We start from the raw sequence: 24,883 nt of genomic DNA on the forward strand, positions 1-24,883 counted from the left end.
CGGGAGCGGGAGCCGCCGCCGCCGCCCTCCTCCTCCTCCTCCTCCGGCCGCATCGCCCGTCGGCGGGGGCTGCGGGGGCGGGGGTCTCGGGGGTCCCGGGGGTCCCGGGGCGGACGGCGCTAGGCCAGGCCGGGCCCGGGCGTCGGGGGTCCTCGGTCCGGGCTCCGGGGCGGGCGGCGGCGGGGTCCCATGGCGCGGCGGCGGCGGCCGCCCCCCCCCCCCCACCCCCCTCCGGACACTACAATCGGCTCCGCGCCCGCCCACCAGATGGGGCCGGGGGGCGGGGCCCCACGGGGACGGCCCGGGCGCCGGCCAATGAGGGGGCGGGGCGGCCCGGCGCGGCCCAATCAGCAGGCGGGGATGGGGCGGGGGCGGGGCCTGGGCGGCTAGGGGGCGGGGCCCGGGTAATGAGGGCGGAGGGGCGGGGCTGAGCAGAGAGGGGGCGGGCGCCGGCCAATGAGGGGACGGGGCGGGCCGCGGGGGCCGGCGCTGCCCAATGAGAAGGAGGGAGGCGGCACGGGGGCGGTGGGGGGGTTCTATGTAATAAGGGAGGGGGCGGGGCTAAGAAAGAAGGGTGGACGCTGGCCAATGAGAGGACGGGGCGGGCCGCGGGGGGCCGGCGCTGCCCAATGAGAAGGAGGGAGGCGGCACGGGGGCGGTGGGGGTCTATGTAATAAGGGAGGGGGCGGGGCTAAGCAAGAAGGGTGGACGCTGGCCAATGAGGGGACGGGGCGGGCCGCGGGGGGCCGGCGCTGCCCAATGAGAAGTGGGATCGGGCACGGGGGCGGGTCTATGTAATAAGGGCAACGGGGCGGGGCTAAGCAAATTACCGATATTATTATTATCAGGTTGTCCCACATGAGGCTAACAGTTTTCATCCCCATTTGACAGATGAGGTAACTGAGGCACAGAGAAGTTAAGTGACTTGCCCACAGTCACGAGCCACGCTGCTCCCCCCCTTGATTCTATATATTCCCCTTGATTCTGTTTATTGCTATTGTTTTTGTCTGTCCGTCTCCCCCGATTAGACCGTAAACCCGTCAAAGGGCAGGGACTCTCTGTTACCGACTTGTACATTCCAAGCGCTTAGTACAGTGCTCTGCACATAGTAAGCGCTCAATAAAGGCTATAGAATGAATGAATAAACAAGGATGGAGCGGGCTCTGTCCAATGAGGGGGCGGGGCGCGGCGCTGCCCAACGAAGGGACGGGGTTGGGCACAGGGGGCGGGGCTTACGCAATAGGTGAATTTGTATAGGGGGCGGGGCTATGTAGAGAGGGAGCGGTCTACGTGTAAGGGAGATTTGCATAGGAGGCGGGGCTTTGTAGAGGGAGGGGCTACGTGATTAGGGAGATTTGCATAGGGGCGGGGCTATGTAGAAAGAGAACGGGATATGTGATAATGGCGATTTGCATAGGGGGCGGGGTTATGTGGAAAAGGGAACGGGGATACGCGATAAGGCAGATTTGCATAGGGGGCGGGGCTATGTAGAAAGGGAAGGGGATACGTGATAAAGGCGATTTCCATAGGGGCGGGGTTATGCAGAGAAGGAGCGGGCTAGGTGATATGGGAGTTTTGCATAGGGGCGGGGCTATGTAGGAAGGGAAAGGGGGGCTATGCGATAAGGAAGATTTGCATAGGGGCGGGGCTATGCAGAGAGGGAGCGGGCTACGCGGAAGGGAGATTTGCATAGGGGCGGGGCTATGCAGAGAGGGAAAGCGGATATGTGATAAGATATATTTGCATAAGGGGCGGGGCTATGTAGAAAGGGAAAGGGACTACGCGTTAAAGGAATTTGCATAGGGGCGGGGCTATGCAGAGAAGGAGCGGGCTGCGTGTAAGGGGGATTTGTATAGGGGGCGGGGCTATGCAGAGAGGGAACGGGCTACGTGATAAGGGAGATTTGCATAGGGGCGGGGCTATGTAGAAAGGGAAAGGGGTTACGTGTAAGGGAGATTTGCATAGGGGCGGGGCTACGCGATAAGGGAGATTTGCATAGGGGGCGGGGCTATGCAGAGAGAAAAGGAGGTTACGTGTAAGGGAGATTTGCATAGGGGCGGGGCTATGTAGAGCTCCCCTTCTCTCTCTACCACCCCCCCTTCACCTCTCCGCAGCTTAACGCTCTTTTCCCCCCCATTTCCCTCTGCTCCTCCCCCTCTTCCTTCCCATCCCCGCAGCACCGTACTCGTCCGCTCAACTGTATATATTTCCATTACCCTATTTATTTTGTTAATGAAATGTACATCGTCTCGATTCTATTTAGTCGCCATTGTTTTTACGAGATGTTCTTCCCCTCGACTCTATTTATCGCCATTGTTCTCGTCTGTCCGTCTCCCCCGATTAGACTGTAAGCCCGTCAAACGGCAGGGACCGTCTCTATCTGTTGCCGACTTGTTCATTCCAAGCGCTTAGTACAGTGCTCTGCACATAGTAAGCGCTCAATAAATGCTATTGAATGAATGAAAGGGAAGGGGACTACGTGTAAAGGAGATTTGCAAAGGGGGCGGGGCTATGCAGAGAAGGCTCGGGCTACGCGATAAGGGAGATTTGCATAGGGGGCGGGTCTATGTAGAGGGCGCGGACTACGTGATAAGGGAGATTTGCATAGGGGCGGGGCTATGCAGAGGAACGGGCTACGCGATAAAGGAGATTTGCATAGGGGGCGGTGCTATGTAGAGGGCGCGGACTACGCGTAAGGGAGATTTGCATAGGGGCGGGGCTATGTAGAAAGGGAAAGTGGATACGTGTAAGAGATATTTGCATAAGGGGCGGGGCTATGTAGAAAGGGAAAGTGGCTACGTGAGAAGAGAGATTTGCATAAGGGTCGGGGCTATGTAGAAAGGGAAGGGACTATGCGTTAAAGGAGATTTGCATAGGGGCGGGGCTATGTAGAAAGAAAAGGGACTACGCGTTAAAGGAGATTTGCATGGGGGCGGGGCTATGCAGAGAGGGAAAGGGATTACGTGGGAGATTTGCATAGGAGGCGGGGCTATGTAGAGGGAGGGGACTACGTGTAAGGGATATTTGCAAAGGGGGCGGGGCTATGCAGAGAGGGAGCGGGCTACGCGAGAAGGGAGATTTGCATAGGGGGCGGGCCTACGTAATAGAGTGTGTTTGCATAAAGGGGCGGGGCTGTGCAGAGAGGGGGTGGGGTCTGCGCACTAAGAGGGCGGGGTTGGCGCGTGTGGGCGGTGCCATAACGGGGCGTGGCTATGCATATTAGGGGCTGGCCCCTGTGGCGCGATGGTTATGCATATGCAGGGCGTGTCCTCCGCCGCTGGGGGGCGTGTCCTCGTCGGAGGACGGGGCGGACGGGCGCACGGGGCTCAGGGGACTCCCCCCCCCCCCTCCGCCGCAAAAATGGTCGCGCCCGCCCCAGCCGCCCGCGCTTCCCCACCCACCGCCTCCAGGCGGCGCTCCTACTAATAATGATCATTATCATTAATAATAATAGAGTAATAATATTAGCGCTTACTCTGTGCCAAGCACTGTTCTAAGCGCTAATAATGATAACAATAATGAGGATGACGGGGACATTTCCTGCCCCCAACGCCCTTACTGTCCTAGTCTTTGCTTGCACCCACGCCGGCGCTTAGTACAGAAGCAGCGGGGCTCCGTGGCAAGAGCCCGGGCTTGGGAGTCCGAGGTCATGGGTTCGAATCCCGACTCTGCCCCTTATCAGCTGTGTGACCTTGGGCAAGTCACTTCACTGGGCCTCAGTGACCTCATCTGGAAAATGAGGGTGAAGACCGTGAGCCTCCCGTGGGACAACCTGATGACCCTTGGCGCAGTGGAAAGAGCACGGGCTTTGGAGTCAGGGCTCATGAGTTCGAATCCCAGCTCTGCCACTTGTCAGCTGTGTGACTGTGGGCAAGTCACTTCACTTCTCTGGGCCTCAGTTCCCTCATCTGTAAAATGGGGATTAAGACTGTGAGCCCCACGTGGGACAACCTGCTTCCCCTGTGTTTACCCCAGCGCTTAGAACAGTGCTCTGCACATAGTAAGCGCTTAACAAATACCAACATTACATTAAACCCTGTATCTCCCCCAGCGCTTAGAACAGTGCTCGGCACATACTAAGGGCTTAATACCAACATTATTATTATTGTTGCAGGTCCTGGCCCATAGTGAGCGCTTAACAAACACCAACATTATTATTATTATTATTGCGGTTCCTGGCCCATGGTAAGCGCTTAACAAATACCAACATTATTATTATTACAGTTCGTGGCCCATAGTAAGCGCTTAACAAATACCAACATTATTATTATTATTATTACAGTTCCCGGCCCATAGTAAGCGCTTAACAAATACCAACATTATTATCATTATTATTACAGTTCCCGGCCCATAGTAAACGCTTAACAAATACCAACCTTATTATTATTATTATTATTACAGTTCCCGGCCCATAGTGAGCGCTTAACAAACACCAACATTATTATTATTGCGGTTCGTGGCCCATGGTAAGCGCTTAACAAATACCAACGTTATAACTATTACAGTTCGTGGCCCATAGTAAGCGCTTAACAAATACCAACATTTTTATCATTATTATTACAGTTCCCGGCCCATAGTAAACGCTTAAATGCCTACATTATTATTGTTATTATTACGGTTCCCGGCCCATAGTGAGCGCTTAACAAACACCAACATTATTAGTATTGCGGTTCCTGGCCCATGGTAAGCGCTTAACAAATACCGCTTTTATTATTATTATTCTGTTGGGGGGCGGTGGAAAGAGAGACATGCAGCCCTGAAAGGGCAGGTTTCTAATTTTCGGAGAAGGCGCAAGCGGGCGGGGAGTTGGCCTGTTGCATCCCGGAGAGCTCCTTGGGCCGCATTTTACTTTTCCCCGCCGTTTCCCAAATTCCTCCCTGGATTCCCGTAGTGTCCAGCTGTGGCTTATCTGATTGTCACATCTCTCCTTGTTCTTGACACGAGGTCAAACAGCTTTGTAGCATCCAAACTGGGCCATTCAAAATCCGCTGAATCTTAATGAGGTCTCCCCCTAATCTCTTTTTCAAAGGAGCCCCCATCCTTAATTTCTCTCCCTCTTCTGTTTTTTTTTAAATTAATTTAGCTCCTCCGTCCATCCTCCCGCTTTTGGTCCCCTGAGCTTCTTTTCAGAAGGCGCTCGGGGCCGCGTCCGCCGCCTTCAAGGCCTCAGTCATTCGTCCGGTCCATCGTAGTTCAATCATTCATTCATTCAGTCGGTAGTATTTATGGAGCGCTTACTATGTGCAGAGCATTGGACTAAGCGCTTGGAATGGACAAATCGGTAACAGATACAGTCCCTGCCCTTTGACGGGCGCACAGTCTATTCGATTTTATTGAGCGCTTACTATGTGCAGCGCACTGTGCTGAGCGCTTGGAATGGACAATTTGGCAGCAGAAAGAGACCATCCCTGCCCATTCATTCATTCAATAGCATTTATTGAGCGCTTACCATGTGCAGAGCACTGGACTGAGCGCTTGGAATGGACAATTTGGCAGCAGAAAGAGACCATCCCTGCCCATTCATTCATTCAATAGTATTTATTGAGCGCTTACTATGTGCAGAGCACTGGACTGAGCGCTTGGAACGGACAATTCGGCAACAGAGACCATCCCTGCCCATTCAGTCATTCAATAGCATTTATTGAGTGCTTACCCTGTGCAGAGCACTGTACTGAGCGCTTGGAATGGACAATTCGGCAACAGATAGAGACAATCCCTGCCCACTGACGGGCTCACAGTCTAGTCAGGGAAGACAAACAATCAACAGAATCAAGGGGATGCACAACTCATTAACAAAATAAATAGGGTGCGCCGCCCACCTTTACGTGGGGCTTAATTTTAAAAATTTCCATTTTTTTTTTTTGGTCACTTTCAGCACGGATATTTCTATCCCACGGGAAGAAACTTCGGCGGCTCCCTTGCTCTTTTTCCCAGGAGAGGACCCGAAGGGATTTATTTAGGCCCGTCATTAATCACTTCTAATTCAATCCATCGATCGATAGTATTTTTTCAAGGTGTTTCCGTGCTTAATGATAACGATCATTATAATAAAGGGGTTTGTGAAGCTCTTACTACGTGCAAAGCGCCCGTCCTAAGCGCCGGGGGGAGAATCCAAGGTCATCAGGTTGTCCCTCTTAGGGCTCCCAGTCTCCATTTTACAGATGAGGGAACTGAGGCACAGAGAAGTTAAGTGGAGAAGCAGCGGGGCTCAGTGGAAAGAGCCCGGGCTTGGGAATCAGAAGTCGTGGGTTCGAATTCCGGCTCTGCCACTTATATCAGCTGTATGACTTTGGGCGAGTCACTTCACTGGACCTCAGTGACCCCATCTGCCAAACGTGAAGACTGTGAGTCCCACATGGGACAACGTGATGACCCCGTATCTCCCCCGGCGCTTAGAACAGCGCTCTGCACAGAGTAAGCGCTTAACAAATACCTTAATTATTCTTATTATTAAAAGTACAATTCGGCAATCGATAGAGACAATCCCTACCCAACGGGCTCACGGTCTAGGACGGGGGGAGACAGACAGCGAAACAAAACAAAGCCAGTGGACGGGCATCAATAGCATCAACTTAAATAAATTGAATTATCGATATATACTGGATATACACCAGCGGTTCTTAAAGTCACTGTCGGGGAGAGTTCGGCCTCGTCCACTGGAAATTTAGAGAATCCCGCAAAAGCAACCTGGAAGCAGAGACCTGTAAATTCAGCTCCCTGCGGGAGAACGGGGATTCACCGGCCTCCTTCCTAAAACAAAGAACCCTTGAACGGGTCTTGATGACTACTTAATAAGGGGGAGGAAATCAGGAAAAGCCTCCTCGAACCTAATCTCTCCCTCTTCCTCCTCCCGAAGACAAATATTCGTCCTGGTTTTACTCTCCGAACGGCAGCCTAGTTTGTCCTCCCCCTTCTTTCATTCATTCAATCGTATTTACTGAGCGCTTACTATGTGCGGAGCACTGGACTAAGCGCTTGGAATGGACAATTGGGCAACAGATAGAGACCATCCCTGCCCAACGACGGCCTTAAGGTTGGGAGTATAATAATAATAATAATAATAACAATGGCATTTGTTAAGCGATTACTATGTGCCAAGCACCGTTCTAAACCCTGGGGGAGATACAGGGTCATCGGATTGTCCCACGTGGGGCTCACAGACTTAATCCCCATTTTCCAGATGAGGGAACTGAGGCCCAGAGAAGTTCAGTGGCTTAATTTAGTAAAGTGCTCTGCACCCGGTAATTCCAGCAATTAATGGGGGAAGAAATAAGTGTGATTTATCACTCAGTGGTATTTATTGAGCGCTTCCGGCGTGCGGAACAATAGACTAAGCACTTAGAGGAATACCCTCCAACAGAGTTAATAGAAAAGCAGGGTGGCTCGGTGGAAAGAGCCCGGGCTTGGGAGTCCGAGGTCATGGGTTCGAATCCTGGCGCTGCCACTTGGCAGCTGGGTGACCGTGGGCAGGTCACTTCACTTCTCTGGGCCTCAGTTCCCTCATCTGTAAATGGGGATGAAGACTGGGAGCCTCCCGTGGGCCGACCCGATGACCCTGCATCTCCCCCAGCGCTTAGAACAGTGCTCTGCACCTAGTCAGCGCTTAACAAATACCAACATTACTATTACTAAAATGGAGATGAAGACCGTGAGCCTCCCGTGGGCCCACCTGATGACCCTGTATCTCCCCAGAGCTCAGAACAGTGCTCTGCACCTAGTCAGCGCTCAACCAATACCAACATTATTATTGTCTCTATGAGTTGCCTAATTGGACGTGCCAAGTGCTTAGTCCAGTGCTCTGCACACAGTAAGCACTCAATAAATAGTAGCGAATGGATGAATGAATGAATGAGCGAATGACTGAACGAACGGGGCGATTTTCCGGGATTCGGAAAGGGGGGGATCCTGGGCAAGCGACAACCTCCCTCCTGGACCCCAGAGCTGCGTCTTCCAGTCGTTTTTCCAAAGAGCCGGCCATGTGGGAACGATTAGGCGTCTTGACCCCTGACCCCGGTGGGAGAGCCGGTCCTAGCCGCCTTCCAGCAATCAGGTTGGGAAGACTCAATCCCATCCCGGCCTAGGTGCCGACAGGCGGGGAGCGGGGCTTCCCCGGGGCCCGAGGGGGAGGCGGCGGCCGCGAACTCTCGAACCCGGGGCATTTGGAGATTTGATTTTTTTCCTTCTATCTGCTCGGCGCTTACTATGCGCCGAGCACCCACGTAGACACGGGGTCATCGGGCCAGACGCAATCCCCGCTCCACCCTGGGCTCGTAATCGTCGTAAGAACGGTATTTAAGCGCTCACTATGTGCCGAGCGCCGGTCTCAGCGCTGGGGGAGATACGAGGCGGTGACGGTGGTACGTGTTAAGCGCTTACTATGTGCGAAGCCCTGACCGAGCGCTGGGGGGATACGAGGTGATCAGGTTGTCCCACGTGGGGCTCCCGGTCTTCATCCCCATTTTCCAGAGGAGGTCACTGAGGCCCGGAGCAGTGAAGCAATAATAATAATAATGATGGCATTTGTTAGGCGCTTACTATGTGCAGAGCACTGTTCTAAGCGCTGGGGAGATACAGGGTCATCAGGTTGTCCCACGTGGGGCTCCCGGTCTTCATCCCCATTTTCCAGAGGAGGTCACTGAGGCCCAGAGAAGTGAAGTCATAATAATAATGACGGCCTTTGTTACCTTGTATCTCCCCCAGCGTTTAGACCAGTGCTCTGTACATAGTAAGCGCTTGACAAATAATGATGTTGGTATTTGTTAAGCGCTATGTGCAGAGCACTGGTCTAAGCGCTGGGGGAGATACAGGGTCATCGGGTTGTCCCACGGGAGGCTCTCAGTCTTCATCCCCATTTGACAGATGAGGTCACTGAGGCCCAGAGAAGTGAAGTGACTCGCCCCCAATCACTCTCCCCCAGTGCTCTGCACATAGTAAGCGCTCAGTAAATACTATTGAATGAATTATTATTATTATTACAAGATATTCCACTAATCGCTCTTGTCCCCGTTTAACAGATGAGGTAACCGAGGCCCCGAGAAGTGAAATTCATTCATTCATTCATTCGATCGTACTGATTGAGCGCCTGCTAGGCGCAGAGCACTGGACTAAGCGCTTGGAACGTACGATCCGGCAACCGATCGAGACGATCCCTGCCCGACGACGGGCTCACGGTCTCACGGTCTACAGCGTGGCTCAGTGGAAAGAGCCCGGGCTTCGGAGTCAGAGGTCATGGGTTCGACTCCCGGCTCTGCCACTCGTCAGCCGGGTGACCGTGGGCGAGTCACTTCACTTCTCTGGGCCTCAGTTACTTCATCTGGAAAACGGGGATTAACTGTGAGCCTCACGTGGGACAACCCGATGACCCCGTATCTCCCCCAGCGCTTAGAACAGTGCTCTGCACATAGTAAGCGCTTAACAAATACCAACATTATTATTACGCTGCTTCCGGGGGGGGGGGCGGCAAGTCACGTCACTTCTCTGGGCCTCATTTCCCTCATCTGTAAAATGGGGATTAAAACTGTGAGCCCCCGGGGGGGACAGGGACCCTAACCCGCCTGATTAACTCGGATCTACCTCAGTGCTTAGTACAGTGTCCGGCACACAGTCGGCACTTCAGAGACATCATTTTGTAAAAAAAGACACCCCCCCCCATTTGATCGATCAATCAAATCGACCCAGTGCTCACGCTGCAGGGAGCCCTTGCGCCTAGGATGTTCGTTCTCAGCGTGGCTCAGTGGAAAGAGGGCGGGCTCGGGAGGCGGAGGTCACGGGTTCGAATCCCAGCTCTGCCCCTCGTCTGCTCTGTGACCTTGGTCAAGTCACTTCCCTTCTCTGTGCCTCAGTGACCTCATCTGTAAAATGGGGATTAAAACCGTGAGCCCCACGTGGGACAACCTGATCCCCTTGTAACCCCCAGCTCTTAGAACGCTGCTTTGCACATAGTAAGCGCTTAACAAATACCACCATTTATTTTATTTTTCTCTGTGCCTCAGCTACCTCATCTGTAAAAATGGGGATTGAAAAATGTGAGCCCCCGTGGGCCCATCCGATGACCCCCAGCGCTTTGAACGGTGCTGTGCACGTAGTAAGCGCTTAACAAATACCCTAATTATTATTATTATTATTTCGGTCGTATTTACTGAGCGCTCACTGCGTGCGGAGGACTCCGCCGAGCACTCGGAAAGTACAATCCGGCGACAGAGAGGGCCGATCCCTACCCAACAACGTAGGCCGGGAAATCGGTCAGTCGATGGTATTTACCGAGCACTTACTGGGGGGGCGGAGCCCCGTACTAAACGCTGGGGAGGGTTCAATATCAGACGCGTGGAGCAGGGAGATGCCCGAGGCCTTCGGGAATTTCTGGAAAAGCGAATGGAGGCCGGGATCGGCCTGGGAATGGGGTCCGGTGGCTGTCGTCCTCTGCTGGAGGGAATCGCACATCGCCATTCCCGGGAATGGCCCCTTTCCTCCTCCCGGCGGCCCTCGGGGCCATCCCTTCGTTCAGTGCTATTTATTGAGCGCCTACTGCGGGCGGAGCCCTGGACTAAGCGCTTGCAATGGACAGTTCGGCAACGGAGAGAGAGACAGTCCCTGCCCAACGCCAGGCTCGCAGTCTAGAAGCAGCGGGGCTCAGTGGCAAGAGCCCGGGCTGGGGAGTCAGAGGTCACGGGTTCGAATCCCGACTCTGCCGTTTGTCAGCCGTGTGACTGGGGGGGAGTCTCTTCTCTGGGCCTCAGTGACCTCATCTGGAAAATGGGGATGAAGACTGGGAGCCTCCCGTGGGACCACCTGATGACCCTGGATCTCCCCCAGCGCTTAAAACAGTGCTCTGCACACAGTAAGCGCTTAACAAATACCACAATTTATTTCGATTAGACTGTGCGCCCGTCAAAGGGCAGGGACTGTCTCTCTCTGTTGCCGATTTGACAATTCCAAGCGCTTAGTCCAGCGCTCCGCACATAGTAAGCGCTCAATAAATACTATCGAATGAATAGTAAGCGCTCAGTAAATACTAATGAATGAATGAATGAATGGGTTCAAATCCCGACTCTACTGCTTGTCAGCTGTGTGACTGTGGGCGAGTCACTTCTCTGGGCCTCAGTGACCTCATCTGGAAAATGGGGATGAAGACTGGGAGCCCCACGGGGGACAACCTGATGACCCTGTATCTCCCCCAGCGCTTAGAACAGTGCTCTGCACAGAGTAAGCGCTTAACAGATACCAACATTATTATTATTAAACGGGGGAGACAGACAGCAGAACGAGTATCGATACCAAACAGTGCTCTGCACATAGTAAGCGCTTAACAGATACCAACATTATTATTAAACGGAGGAGATACGCAGCAAAACAAGTATCGAAACCATCCAAACAGAAAAATAGAATCATAGATATACGTTCCTCCAGGCGTATTTATTGAGCGCTTACTACGTGCAGAGCACTGGACTGAGCGCTTGGAACGGACAGTTCGGCAACCGACGGAGACCGTCCCCGCCCGACGACGGGCTCGCGGGCTAAAGCGGGGAGACGGACGGCAGAGCGAAAGAGAACGAAACAAAAACAAGACAACATCATCGAGATAAACCGAATCGAGGAGATATATACCTCATTAACAAAATAAATGGGGTAATAAATCATATTTACAGCGCAGGAAGGACCTAACCCGGGGCCTGGGGGGATCAGACCCTCAAACCGGCCCCCCGAGAGGGCCAGAAATAGGGGGGAGATGCGGCCCCCCGCTGCCTAAGCCCGGATTAAGCGCTTAATAAATACCATCGTTATTATTAGACGTTGGGGAGGCGGGAGAGGCCGGGGGAGCTGGGCTCCGATCCCGCCCAAAGACCCTCTGAGGTCGGAGGTCAAAGCCCCACGCCCCTCCGGCAACGACGCCCAGAACCTCTTCCCCAGCGTGGCTCAGTGGCGAGAGCCCGGGCTGGTGAGTCAGAGGTCTTGGGTTCGAATCCCGGCTCCGCCGCTTGCCAGCTGGGTGACTTTGGGCCAGAGAGGTGGGCCTCAGTTACCCCGTCTGGAAAACGGGGTTGAGGACCGGGAGCCCCACGTGGGACAACCTGATCACCTTGTATCCTCCCCAGCGCTTAGAACGGTGCTCGGCATCTAGGAAGCGCTTAACAAATACCGTCATTATTTATTTATTCCCCCCCGGGTGGGGGGGCGCGAGCCGAGGAAGTCGGGAGACCGGGACGGGTCCTCGGCCTCCAAGGAAGGGAGGGACCCCGGGCCGGGATGGCGGCCCCCGGGACCGGCTTCCGCGGGCCCGCGGCTGGGGGTTTTCCGCCCCCCGTCCCCTCCTCCGGAAAGTCGAGCTGCTGAGGTCTCTCCCTTCGGCCGCCCCGACGGCCGTAAGCATTTCCTTCCGGTCCCCCTAATTAGGCCGGGGGGTAATGAGTAGCCACGAGGGAGGGTGACCAACGGGGCCCTTTGGGATCGGAGGGGCGGGAGGGAGGAGGAGGAGTTAGGTCCCCGGGGCCAGGCCGCCCAGAGCCTGGCGGTCGACGATAATGATAATGTTGGTATTTGTTAAGCGCTTACTCTGTGCAGAGCGCTGTTCTAAGCGCCGGGGGAGATACAGGGTCATCAGGTTGCCCCACGTGAGGCTCCCAGACTTCATCCCCATTTTACAGATGAGGGAGCTGAGAAGCGAAGTGACTCGCCCACGGCCACACAGCAGAGCCGGGATTCGAACTCCCTCTGACTCCCAAGCCCGGGCTCTTTCCACTGAGTCACGCTGCTCCCTATGAAAACAAAAACATAAAACCCCCCTCCCTCTCTGCACCCGATCCTCCGGACGCCTCCCGAGCGGGGAGAGAGGGCGGGCGCCGAGGGCCGGTAGGATGGGGAGTAAATAACCCGATCAAGGTCTCTCCGCGGCTAAAGTCCTCCCCGACCCCGCCGAGAGCCTCGGCCCGCTTCCTGCCGCCTCCGGCCTCGACGGGCCCGCCGGGACCCCCGAAGCCTCTGCGGCCGGCGGTCACCCTCCTCTGCGCCTCCGTGAGTGTGGGCTCGCTCGCCCCCGACTCCCTCCGCCCCACTCTCCGTCCAGCCGGGGGGCGGCGGGGCGAGAGGGCGGCGGGGAGGCTAAGAGGCTCGGGTGCGGGCCTGGGAGCCGGGACCATCCCTAAAATCCCCATTTTCCCGATGAGGTGACTGAGGCCCAGAGAAGTGAGGTGACTTTCCCAAGGTCACGCGGCGGAGAAGCGAGGGGACCGGAGCCCATCACCTTCTGAGGAGCAGCGTGGTGTCATAATAACGTTGCCCTTTGTTAAGCGCTTACTACGGGCAGAGCGCCGTTCTAAGCGCGGAGGGAGAGACGGGGTCATCGGGTCGTCCCACGCGGGGCTCACGGTCCTCGTCCCCGTTTGACAGATGAGGGAACCGAGGCACCGAGAAGTGACTTGCCCACAGTCCCACAGCTGACGAGTGGCGGAGCCGGGATTCGAACCCGTGACCTCGGACTCCCGCGCCCGAGCCCTTTCCCCCGAGCCACGTAGCGGAGAGAGCCCGAGGCCCGGGAGTCAGAAGGTGGCGGATTCTACCCCCGGCTCCACGACTTGTCCGCTGGGCGACCTTGGGCAGGTCACCTCGCTTCTCCGGGCCTCAGTTACCTCATCAGTAAAATGGGGATCGCGAAGATGAGCCCCTCCTGGGACCCCATTTGCTGGTATCCGGTGCTTAGTACAGTGGAAAGCGCTTAACAAATACCATCAACGTCATTATTATCATCGTGACTCCCGGGCCCGTGTTCTGTCCCACTACCCGGTGAGGCGCCCGGGCAGTTGGGGGAGGTGGGATTCGGGGCAGAGGAGCCCGGGCTCTCTGGCAGGTGGGGAAACTGAGGCACCGAAGGGTCCGCCGGACTCCGTCGCCGGGGCTGGGGCCGGGGGGCGGTTCCGGAGGGGGCAGACGGCCGAGCCCTTGGGGAGGAGCGGACCCCGGGACGGACGCCCCCCGAGTCGGCCCGGTGCCCCCCAGTCCCGGAGGAGGGCGGAGGGGGAGCCCGGGAGAAGGAGCCGGCCGCAGCTGCCGCTGGGGCGGCGGGGGAGGCGGTAGCCAACTGGAGCCTGGAAGGGGAGGGATTTGGCGATGGGGTGAGTTCCCAGGCGAGAGGGAGCAGATGGCGAGTTGTTTATCCGCTGGCCTGTTTTCTGTCCGTCCAGGAGCCCGGGAGAGACAGAAGCAGCTGGAGAGAGAGAGAGATAAAGACGGAGAGAGATAAAGAGAGAGGAAGGACCTCCCGGGGGCTGCTGGGGTCTCGCTAGAGGTTTGGGAGGCCCCCAGGCTGTGGCCTTTTCTAATTTTTTACGGTATTTCTCAAGCGCTTCCTCCGCGCCGGGCACTGTAATAACAATAATAATGACGCTGGCCTTCGTTAAGCGCTTACCATGAGCAAAGCACCGTCCCAAGCGCTGAGGTAGATACAGGGTGATCAGGTTGTCCCACGGGGGGCTCCCAGTCCTCATCCCCATTTTGCAGATGAGGTAAACGAGGCACACAGAATAATAACGTCGGTATCTGTTAAGCGCTTAGCGTGTGCAGAGCACTGGACTAAGCGCTGGGGGAGATTCAGGGTCATCAGGTCGTCCCACGGGAGGCTCGCAGTTAATCCCCATTTTCCAGATGAGGTCACCGAGGCACAGAGAAGTGAGGTGACTCGCCCACAGTCACGCAGCTGCCAGGTGGCAGAGCTGGGATTCGAACCCATGACCTCAGCGGCCGGCCCAAAGTCACACAGCTGACGAGCGGCGGAGCCGGGAATCGAACCCATGATTTCTGACTCCCCAGCCCGGGCTCTTTCCACTGAGCCGCGCTGCTTCTCTAACTTCTCCAACCAACTGTGTGCCGAGCACTGTAGTAGGAGCTCGGGAGAGTCCAGCAGAACCATACAGCAGACACGATCCCCGCCCGCAACGAGCTTAAATCGGGGAGGGGGGTGCCCGGTGCCGTTGACGAGGAGAGGCCACAGTCAAGACGGGAAGAGTTAACCACGCAGGAACAAGGGCAAAGATCAGGAAAACACGGGATCGTTCCCGGAGCGGGCAGGGCCCGTCCCGGCTTCCAAAACTCCCAAGCCTCCCGCCCACGGGGTGGACTGCCAGATTAGGGCAGGGACTGTCTCTATCTGTTACCGATCTGTCCATTCCAAGCGCTCGGTACAGTGCTCCGCACGTAGTAAGCGCTCAATAAATACTACTGAATGAATGAATTTCCGGCTGAGGGGTGGGCTCGGGGAGAGGGGAAAACCCCGCTGAGATGGTCCCGGACGGAGCCGACCGCATCCCGTCAGATCTGCCCTGCAAGGAATCCTACGGCTGAAAGGGAGGGGGGCCGGGAATTGAATCCCCATTTGACAGAAGTGGAAACTGAGGCCCAGGAATAATAATGACTACGGCATTTGTGAAGCGCTGACTATGTGCAAAGCACAAGGTGATCAGGTCGTCCCAGGTGGGGCTCACAGTCTTCATCCCCATTTTCCGGACGAGGTGACTGAGGCCCAGAGAGGTGAAGCGACACGCCCACAGTCACGCGGCTGACAGGTGGCGGGGCCGGGACTCGGACCCATGACCTCTGACTCCCAAGCCGGGGCTCCCGCCACTGAGCCACGCCGCTTCTCACTTTACAGTGCCTGGCACATAAGAAGCACTTAAATGCCATTAAAAAAAACCATACTTTCCCCACCCGAGCGTCCTCCCCGGTCCAGCCTCGCTCGGGGTCCTTGTCACACGTGTCCACCACCCCGGACTCGCCAACCGTCCACTGTCCCCGACTCCAGGCAACCACAGCCGGTGACCCGCGTCTCCCCAGATGACTCCCGAGGGTCCACGGAGAGCGGCCCCGCTCCCCCACGTTCGACGGTCGGCCCTCCTCTTCCTGCTGCTGACGGCCGCCGCGGCGGCCGCCCCCCGCCCGGCCGCGTCCCGGGAGGCGAGACGGGACACCCGCATGAGGGAAGAGGAGAACAGGCTGCGGGTCGGAGGGGCGCTGCCCCTCACGGCCCGCGAGGCCGAGGCCAACGAGAGGCTCGTGGCCATCAAGGAGGCCGAGTGGGCCTGTTGGAGCGAGAACGCCGCGTTCCCGCCCAGCCTCCACTTCTTCCGGGCCAAGCGGTTCATCGACGCCAGCCACGTGTTCCGGGTGTTGAAGGACATGCCCAAAGGTGAGAGGGAGAGAGGTGGTCCAGTGATTCCGTTCCCCGTCCCGGGCATCCCAGGGAGATGCCAAGGAGAGAGCCAGCCAGGCATTCAATAGTATTTATCGAGCGCTTACCGTGTGCAGAGCACCGGACTAAGCGCTTGGAAGGGACAGTCCGGCACCAGAGAGGGACCGTCCCCGCCCAGTGACGGGCTCACCGTCTACAGGGGACGGCAGAGCAAAACAGAACGAAACGAAAACAAGGCGACATTAGAGACCGGCGGCTGACCCAACTGGGAAGGTTGCCAGACGGGACGGGGTGGATCGACGGGATACGGAGTCGTTCGGAAAAACCCCTCCCAGTCGAGGCGGGGGCCTCCGCCGGGGTTGAAAGGAGGCCAGAAGGAAGACCCCTCCAGTAAGGGAGAAGCGGGGGATTCATGACCTCGGGAAAACGGGCGGCTCAAAATCGGATTGAAAAGGGGGTCAATTAGATCCACGGGTGAGTGTCCGTGGGGGACAAGTCGGGGATGGACAGAGGAGAGTCGGGGGTGGTGGACGGTCCGTGTTGGGTCGCTGGGGGACAGTCAGGGATGGACAGGGGAGAGTCGGGGGTGGTGGACGGTCCGTGTTGGGTCGCTGGGGGACAGTCAGGGATGGACAAGGGAGAGTCGGGGGGTTGGACGGTCCGTGCCGGTCACCGGGGCAGAGTCAGCGATGGACAGGGAGAGTCGCGGAGTTGGACGGTCCGTGCTGGGTCACCAGAGGGGAACCAGTCCCGGGTTAGCTCCGAGCATCCTGGCTGGAGACAGAGCCCCGGGCCGGACAGCCCGTGGCCCCGACTCAGGCACGGGGTGGGGGTCGGCCCCGCCTTTTGGGGCAGGGGGCCCGGGGGGGGACTGTGGGAAAGAACCCAAGCCGGGGGTGGGGTGGGGCGTGCCAGGAGCAGGGGTGTCTCCAGAGGGTCCGGGGACCGGAATGTGGGAGACGACGGTCGGGACCGGAGCGGAACCGGTCGGCTACGAGGCCCAGGGAGAGGCCGCCGGCCGCCCCCATCCCTCGGCCCCCTCTCCCTCTCCCAGGGGGCGCGCTGCACGTCCACAACCCGGCCATCCGGACCGTCCAGTGGCTGCTCGAGGTCACCTACAGGCCGCACTGCTATGCCTGCTTCACCCCGGCGGGCCACCTACGGTTCAGGTTTGCCCACCCGGGCCCACCGGCCCCTCCGACCGAAGCCTGTTCCGACTGGGTGCTGCTGGCCAGGTTCCGGGAGCAGCTGCAGAACGTCACGGAGTTTGACGAGGGGTGCGCGGAGGCAGGGGAGTTACCCGGCTCTGGGAGGCCGGGGCTGGCCCGGGGCGGGGGGCCGCCGTCGGGGGTGGTCCACGGCACCCGGCGGCCCTCACAGACCCCCAGGCCGACCCAAGCTGGGTGGGCCGTCCAAGCCGCGGTGTGCGCCGAGCGGCATTTACTAAGCGCTGACTACGTTCCAAGCACTGCGCTACGTGCTGGGGCAGCAGGGGGGCCTGATGCGAAGGACACCGGCCTGGGACTCGGGAGATCTGCGTTCATCCTCTCCTTTGCGATCGTGGGCATTTCATTTCATAATCATAATAATTATGTTGGTATTTGCTAAGCGCTTACTCTGTGCAGAGCACTGTTCTAAGCGCTGGGGGAGATACAGGGTCATCGGGTCGTCCCACGTGAGGCTCCCAGTCTTCATCCCCATTTTCCAGATGAGGTCACTGAGGCCCAGAGAAGTGAAGTGACTCGCCCACAGTCACACAGCTGAGGAGTGGCGGAGCCGGGATTAGAACCCACGACCCCTGCCTCCCAAGCCCGGGCTCTTGCCACTAAGCCAATCGCATTTCATTCGATGACATTACGGAACGTTTACCGCGTGCAGAGCCCTGTACTGAGCGCTCGGGAGAGTACACCGCAACGATAAACGGACACATTCCCTGCCCACAACGCGCTCACAGCCTAGAGACGATCATTAGCCGCAGCATGGCCTCCGGTCTCCCCCCACCTCAGCATGCCGCCCTTTTCTGGCCACAGCGTGCTGCGCAACATGACGCTGGAGACGGAAGAGCCGGAGAAGGCGTACCCCGATCAGGCCGTGGTCTGGGAGAGGTTCAACGGCATCTTCCGCACGCTGTCGGGCCTGGTGCGCTACGCCCCCGTGTTCCGAGAATATTTCGCCGGGGCCCTGAAGGAATTCTATGACGACAACGTCCAGTACATGGAGCTCAGGACAATGCTGACCCCTGTAAGCGCCCCTCCCCACCTTCCACATCTTCTTAAAAGGGCCCGGGGCTTGGGGGCACCACTCACCCTGACTCGCTCCCTTTAATAATAATAATAATAATAATAATAATAATACTGTTGGGACTTGCTAAGCGCTTACTATGTGCAGAGCACTGTTCTAAGCGCTACGGGAGATACAGGGTCATCAGGTTGTCCCACGTGAGGCTCGCAGTCTTCATCCCCATTTTACAGATGAGGTCACTGAGGCACAGAGAAGTTAAGTGACTTGCCCACAGTCACACTGTTGACAGGTGGCAGAGCCGGGATTCGAACCCGTGACCTCTGACTCCCGGGCTCTTTCCACTGAGCCACGCTGCTTCTCTAATGTCCATATCTCTCATTCATTTAATTCTGATAATAATAATCAATAATTATGGTATTTGTTAAGCGCTATGTGCCAAACCCTGTTCTAAGCGCTGGGGTAGATACGAGGTCATCGGGTTGTCCCACGTGGGGCTTAACAAACACCATCATCATTATTATTATTAGAAATAAATGAGAGATACCATTATAATTAATAAATATTGTCATCATTACTAAGCCTCCGACGGCACCCCCAGGAGCCCGCTCGCCCGAAGGCCGGGCATCCCCCTTATCCGACGGCCCGCGCTCCTTCATCCGGATGATAATGATAATAATAATGACAATATTGGTATCTGTTAAGCGCTTACTATGTGCAGAGCACTGTTCTAAGTGCTGGGGTAGATCCAGGGTCATCGGGATGTCCCAAGTCACAGTCTTCAAGGATGTGGGTTCTAATCCCGGCCCCGCCACGCCTCTGCGGCGTGACTTTGGGCAAGTCACTTGGCTTCTTCCCGCCTCGGTTGCCTTATGTGGAACGTGGATGGAGAAGCAGCGTGGCTCAGTGGAAAGAGCACGGGCTTTGGAGTCAGGGCTCACGAGTTCGAATCCCAGCTCTGCCACTTGTCGGCTGTGTGACTCTGGGCAAGTCACTTAACTTCTCTGTGCCTCAGTTCCCTCATCTGTAAAATGGGGATTAAGACTGTGAGCCCCACGTGGGACAACCTGATTCCCCTATGTCTACCCCAGCGCTTAGAACAGTGCTCGGCACATAGTAAGCGCTTAACAAATACCAACATTATTATTATTATTATTATTAAGACCGCGAGCCCCGGGAGAGACGGGGGCTGCGTCCAACCCAATCACAGTGTATCTACCCCGGGGCTTAGTACAGCGCCTGGCACACAGTAAGCGCTTAGCAAAGGCCACGGTTATCATCATTATTATTATTAAGGGAGGGTGCAGATCCTGGTCCACCTCCTCCTCTGCCCCCTCCAGATCTACGAGCTGGACGGACAGGACCACGACGAAGAGTGGTTGTTGCAGATCTACCAGAATATCACCCAGGAGTTCATCGAGGATCACCCCGACTTCATCGGATTCAAGATCATCGTAACGAAACAGCGGTAATAATCATGACGATGTTGGCATTTGTGAACGGCACTGTTCTAAGCGCTGGGGGAGATACGGGGTCATCAGGTGGTCCCACGTGGGGCTCCCAGCCTTCATCTCATCCCCATTTGACGGACGAGGTCACTGAGAAGTGAGGTGACTCGCCCGCGGTCCCACGGCTGCCAAGTGGCCGAGCCGGGATTCGAACCCGCGACCTCGGACTCCCAAGCCTCTCGCCGCCGAGCCGCGCTGGGCGTGGGCTGGCTGGACCGCGGGGAGACGGCCAAGCCGTATTTATCGGGCGCTTACTGTGAGCAGAGCGCCGTACTACGTGCCTGGGAGGGTGCGACATAACCGACGCGTTCCCTGCCCACAGCGCGTTTACAAGGGGAGGCAGACGTGACTGTAAATAAATGACAGATATAAGTGACGTTGTAAATGACAGAGGGACACGAGTGCTGCGGGGCTGGGAGCGGGGGATGAATAAAGGGAGCCAGTCGGGGCGACGCAGAAGGGAGCGGGAGAAGAGGAAAGGGGGGCTTAATCAGGGAAGGCCTCCCGGAGGAGCCGGGCCTCCGATAAGGCTTTGAAGTGGGGGAAGAATCATTATCTATCACCTGTCGACTATCATCTCTTCTGTTTATCGTGATGACGTGGTCTCGTCTCTGTCCGTCCGACTCCCCCGATCAGCCCGTGAGCCCGTCGCTGGGCAGGGACGGTCTCTCTCTGTTGCCCAATTGTCCATGCCAAGCGCTTAGTCCGGTGCTGCGCGCCTAGTAAGCGCTCAGTAAATACCATCGAACGAATGAATACGCAGATGACCCCCAAATCTCCATCTCCTCCCCCGTTCCCTCTCCCTCCAGGCTCGTATCTCCTCCTGCCTTCGGGACATGTCCGCCTGGATGTCCGCCCGCCGCCTATAACTCCACACGTCCCAGCCCGAGCTCCTTTCCTTCCCTCTCCCGTCCCGTCCCTGACTTTCCAGTCGCTCCCATCCCTCCCGTCTCCCGGGCCCGCCGCCTCGGTGTCGTCCTCCGTTCCGCTCTCTCGTTCGCCCCGCACCTCCGTCGCCAAAACCTGCCGCTCTCACCTTCACCGCGTCGCCGAGATCCGCCCTTTCCTCTCCACCCAAACCGCTCCCTTGCTGGTACAATCTCTCGTCACATCCCCGCTGGAGTATTGCGATCATTGCATTATTATCCTCTCTTCCCCCCTTCGAAGCCCTCCTGCGAGCTCCCCTCCTCCAGGAGGCCCTCCCCGACTGAGCCCCCCTCCCTCCGCTCTTTCCCCCTTCCCCGCCCCACAGCCCCCGTGTGTATTTCTGCATATTTATCGTTCTCTTTATTTTATTCGTGATGTGCATACATCTGTAATTCTGCTTATTTGGATGCTATCGATGCCCGCCTGCTTGTTTTGATGCCCGTCTCCCCCTTCTAGACTGTGAGCCCGTCGTGGGGGAGGGACGGTCCCTATCACTGTACTTTCCAGGCGCTCGGTCCAGGGCTCCGCACGCAGTAAGCGCTCGATAAATACTACCGAATGAATGACAGAGGGAGCCGGGACGGAGCCCCGTGTCCGTGTCTTTCCGCCAGGACTCACAGCGTAGAGAAGATAAACGCGTCGCTTCAGAGCACCATGGACCTCTGGGCCAAGTTTCCAGACCTCGTCGCGGGCTTCGACCTGGTAACCCCGGGGTCCCCCCGATACCCGACCCCCAGAGCCACCGATGGGAAGAACCCAGGTCCTCCATCTCCCGGCCCTGAGGGCTTTCCGCTAGGCCACGTAGCTTCCCACAGACTTTTACCCCGGCGCTCCGCGCCCTGACCCTCGCCCCCCGTCCCCTCGTGGCCTTCCCGGGGCCCGGTTTGGGGTCCCCCGGCCGCGACGGCCTCCGACGGTCCGGGCCCTCGCTCTCCCCAGGTGGGTCAGGAGGACAAAGGTCAAGCCCTGTGGGAGCTGAAGGACGTGTTGACCCCCCGGTCCTCCGGAGGCTTCACGCTGCCATATTTCTTCCACGCTGGCGAGACCAGTAAGCCGGGACTCGGGCAGAGGAGGGTCACCCGTTCGCCGCTAACGTGGAACCGGAAAGGGGCAGGGAGTCGATCGGTGGTATTTCCCGGGCGCTTACTGTGGGCCGAGCACCGTGCGAAGCGCTTGGGAGAGTAGCATGTAACAGACACGTTCCCTGCCCTCGACGAGGAGCCGGCCCAGCTCCTCCCGGGAGCCCTAAAATCGTTCCCCCGGGGTGGCACCATGCCCGCGGCCCACCGGCCACACCCCCTGAGCCCCCGGGCCCGCCCCTCCAGACTGGCACGGCACGGACGTGGACGAGAACCTCTTGGACGCGCTGCATCTGAACACCAGCCGGATCGGGCACGGGTTCGCGTTGGCCCGCCATCCCGTGGCGCAGAAGGAGGCCCTGAGGCGGGACGTCCCCGTCGAAGTCTGCCCCATCTCCAACCAGGTGCGGCTGCTGGGACGGGGGACGGGCAGAGGACCGGGCTGAGCTCCGTGGCGGCCCCGAAACGGGGCGGAGGGAGGCCTGGACCCCGCCGGGGGGGGCTCTGTGCCGGTCACTCCCATCCTGGAGGGTCAGCTGGGGCCAGGGCACCCCAAACCCCCTCTCCCCCCGGCGACGGGAGTCCCGGGGGGAAGGGGAGGCGGGGCCCCGCCGGACCCCCGGGACCCCCGACTCCCGCAGGTCCTGAAGCTCGTGTCCGACATGAGGAACCACCCCGCGGCCTCTCTGATGGCCGCCGGCCAGCCCATGGTCATCAGCTCCGACGACCCGGCCCTGTTCGGGGCCCGGGGCCTGTCCTACGACTTTTACGAGGCCTTCATGGGCATCGGCGGGGGGAGAGCCGACCTCAGGACCCTCAAACAGCTGGCGCTCAACTCCCTCAAGTGAGACCCCCCTCCCGCTCCCCGACAACTCTCACCAGCCCCGGCCCCGAAACCCTCCCCTCCTCCGGGCCACCCTCCGCCACGAGACGACCCCAGCCGCACCCTGGCCCCCTTGATTCTCCTCTCGTCGATCGGTGGCATTGATCGAGCACTTACTGTTCTGAGCGCCGGGGAGAGTCCAGTGTAGAGTTGGAAGACACGTTCTCTGCCCACAGCGAGCCTACGGGGAAAGAGACATTCGTATAAATAAACTTATAATATATGATTTCGGTCGGTCAGCTGCTGCTCTTCCCCCCCGGCGCCCCCTTGGCCCTCCCCTTCGGTCCCCCCGGCTCAACCCTCGAGAACGTAAGCTCGCCGCGGGCAGGGAACCTCTCTGCCAACTCTCCCAAGCGCCTAGTACAGTGCTCTGCACCCATTTAGCTTTTAAGAAACGGGATTGATTTACCCAACCCTCATCCCGGCCCCTCCCTTCTTTCAGGTACAGCGCCCTGCTGCCCGAGGAGAGAGCCAATGCCCAGCGGCTGTGGCAGAAGAAATGGGATCATTTCGTCGAGGTCTTGGCCAACGACACAGAGATCCCCGACTGCCTCGACTGACCCTCCGTGGACCGGGGTCCCGTCCCCCCGGGCCGGACCCTGGCGCGGAAAGACCTCCGGCCTTCCTCGCGAAGCCCCTCGGCCCGGGGTTCGGCCCGATGCCCTCAGGAGGGCAGAGAGGGGCGGGGGCGGGCCGCGCCGAAATATTCCTCCTCATCGTGTTTGGTTTTGTGGTTTTTTGTTTTTTTATGGTAGTCGGTAAGGGCTTACTACGTGCCAGGCGCTGTACTAAGCCCTGGGGTAGATAGACCCCGCTCAGGTTGGCCAGGGTCCTCGTGCCCATCTGGGGCTCCCCGTCTCGACCCCCATTTTACCGAAGGGGCAACTGAGGTCCAGAGAAGCGAATGGACTCGCCCCAGGTCACGCGGCCCACAAGCGGTGGAGCTGGCATTTAGGTCCCGGTATCGAAATGCCTGCTATGTGCCAAGCGCTGGGGTTAGACACAAGTTAATCGGGCGGGACACCACGTGGGGGCTCACAGTCTCACGGGGATGGAGAACCGATCATGAATCGCCATTTTACAGGCGAGGAAACCGAGGCCCAGAGAAGTTAAGGGAACAAAACAATCGGGGGGTCGGAATCGGAACTCAGGTCTCCCGAGTGCCGGGCCAGGGATCTATCTTTTGGACCCCACTGCCTCCGACGCCCCCATAACGGCACCGGACCGCTTTACCGCCCTGCTACCTACGGCAGCGGAGGAGACGAGCGGGCCCGTCGATCACGTCACGCTATTTATTGAGCGCTTACGGTGTGAGGACACCGGGCCGAGTGCCCGGGAGACTTGCGGTCAACAGTTGGACTATATCAAGCGCTTAATACAGTGCTTTGCCCAGAAAGCACTCAATAAATACCACCGATCGACCGATCAAATGATACCCGCCCACGGTCAACCGTCACATCTCCCCGTTCCCGGCAAGTCGACGATTCGAAATTCATTTTAGGCAAAGGATAATAACGTCTATCAACTCCATTTTAGGGTTCTCGCCCGGGCACTTAGAACGGTTCCCTGCACACTTTCAACTCAATTAATTGACGGCTAATCGTGGTGTCTGTGCTAAGCGCTGGGGTAGGCAGAGGATTGTCAGGTCCCACACGGCTCTCGCAGAGTAAGCGGGGAGGGAGGACGGGTATCGAGTCCCCATTTTGCAGAGGAGAGAATAAGATCGAGAGTAATTAAGGGCATTTCCTCAGATCGCAAGTGGCGGATCCAAAATTAAAACCCAGTCCCGGGGGTGACTGGGCCGGGGGAGTCTAGAGGTCATGGGTTCGAATCCCAGCTCTGCCTCCTATCAGCCGGGTGACCGTGGGCAAGTCGCTTCACTTCTCTGTGCCTCGGTTCCCACGTCTGTCAAATGGGGATTAAAAACCGGGAGCCCCACGTGGGACAGCCCGATCACCTTGTATCTCTCGCGGCGCTTACAGCGGCGCTTTGCACGTAGTAAGCGCTTAACCGGTACCACCATTAAAAGTACGAGGTGAAGCAAACCACCAGGAGTTGCCGTTTAGGGCCGAGA

General features: G+C 57.8%; 1 protein-coding gene across 3 annotated transcripts; it reads left to right on the top strand.

The window, feature by feature from the left end:
* The first annotated feature begins 12,829 nt into the window (after nucleotides 1-12,829).
* Nucleotides 12,830-23,530, top strand: ADA2 (adenosine deaminase 2). 3 transcript variants are annotated; one of them, XM_029054456.2, is made up of 11 exons: nucleotides 12,830-13,008; nucleotides 14,175-14,321; nucleotides 15,788-16,171; nucleotides 17,229-17,451; nucleotides 18,205-18,415; nucleotides 19,753-19,880; nucleotides 21,459-21,549; nucleotides 21,787-21,895; nucleotides 22,173-22,330; nucleotides 22,568-22,770; nucleotides 23,252-23,530. In XM_029054456.2, exons 3-11 carry the CDS (start codon nucleotides 15,820-15,822, stop codon nucleotides 23,367-23,369), a joined length of 1,593 nt encoding a protein of 530 aa, XP_028910289.1. In that variant the 5' UTR covers nucleotides 12,830-13,008; nucleotides 14,175-14,321; nucleotides 15,788-15,819; the 3' UTR covers nucleotides 23,370-23,530. The 3 variants fall into 3 exon arrangements, with proteins under 3 accessions (XP_028910289.1, XP_028910287.1, XP_028910288.1); XM_029054454.2 differs by having other exon boundaries at nucleotides 14,175-14,278; XM_029054455.2 differs by lacking the exon at nucleotides 14,175-14,321.
* Nucleotides 23,531-24,883: the final 1,353 nt, after the last annotated feature.

This window comes from Ornithorhynchus anatinus, chromosome X4 (assembly GCF_004115215.2).
Source record: "Ornithorhynchus anatinus isolate Pmale09 chromosome X4, mOrnAna1.pri.v4, whole genome shotgun sequence".
Lineage (NCBI taxonomy): Eukaryota > Metazoa > Chordata > Mammalia > Monotremata > Ornithorhynchidae > Ornithorhynchus > Ornithorhynchus anatinus.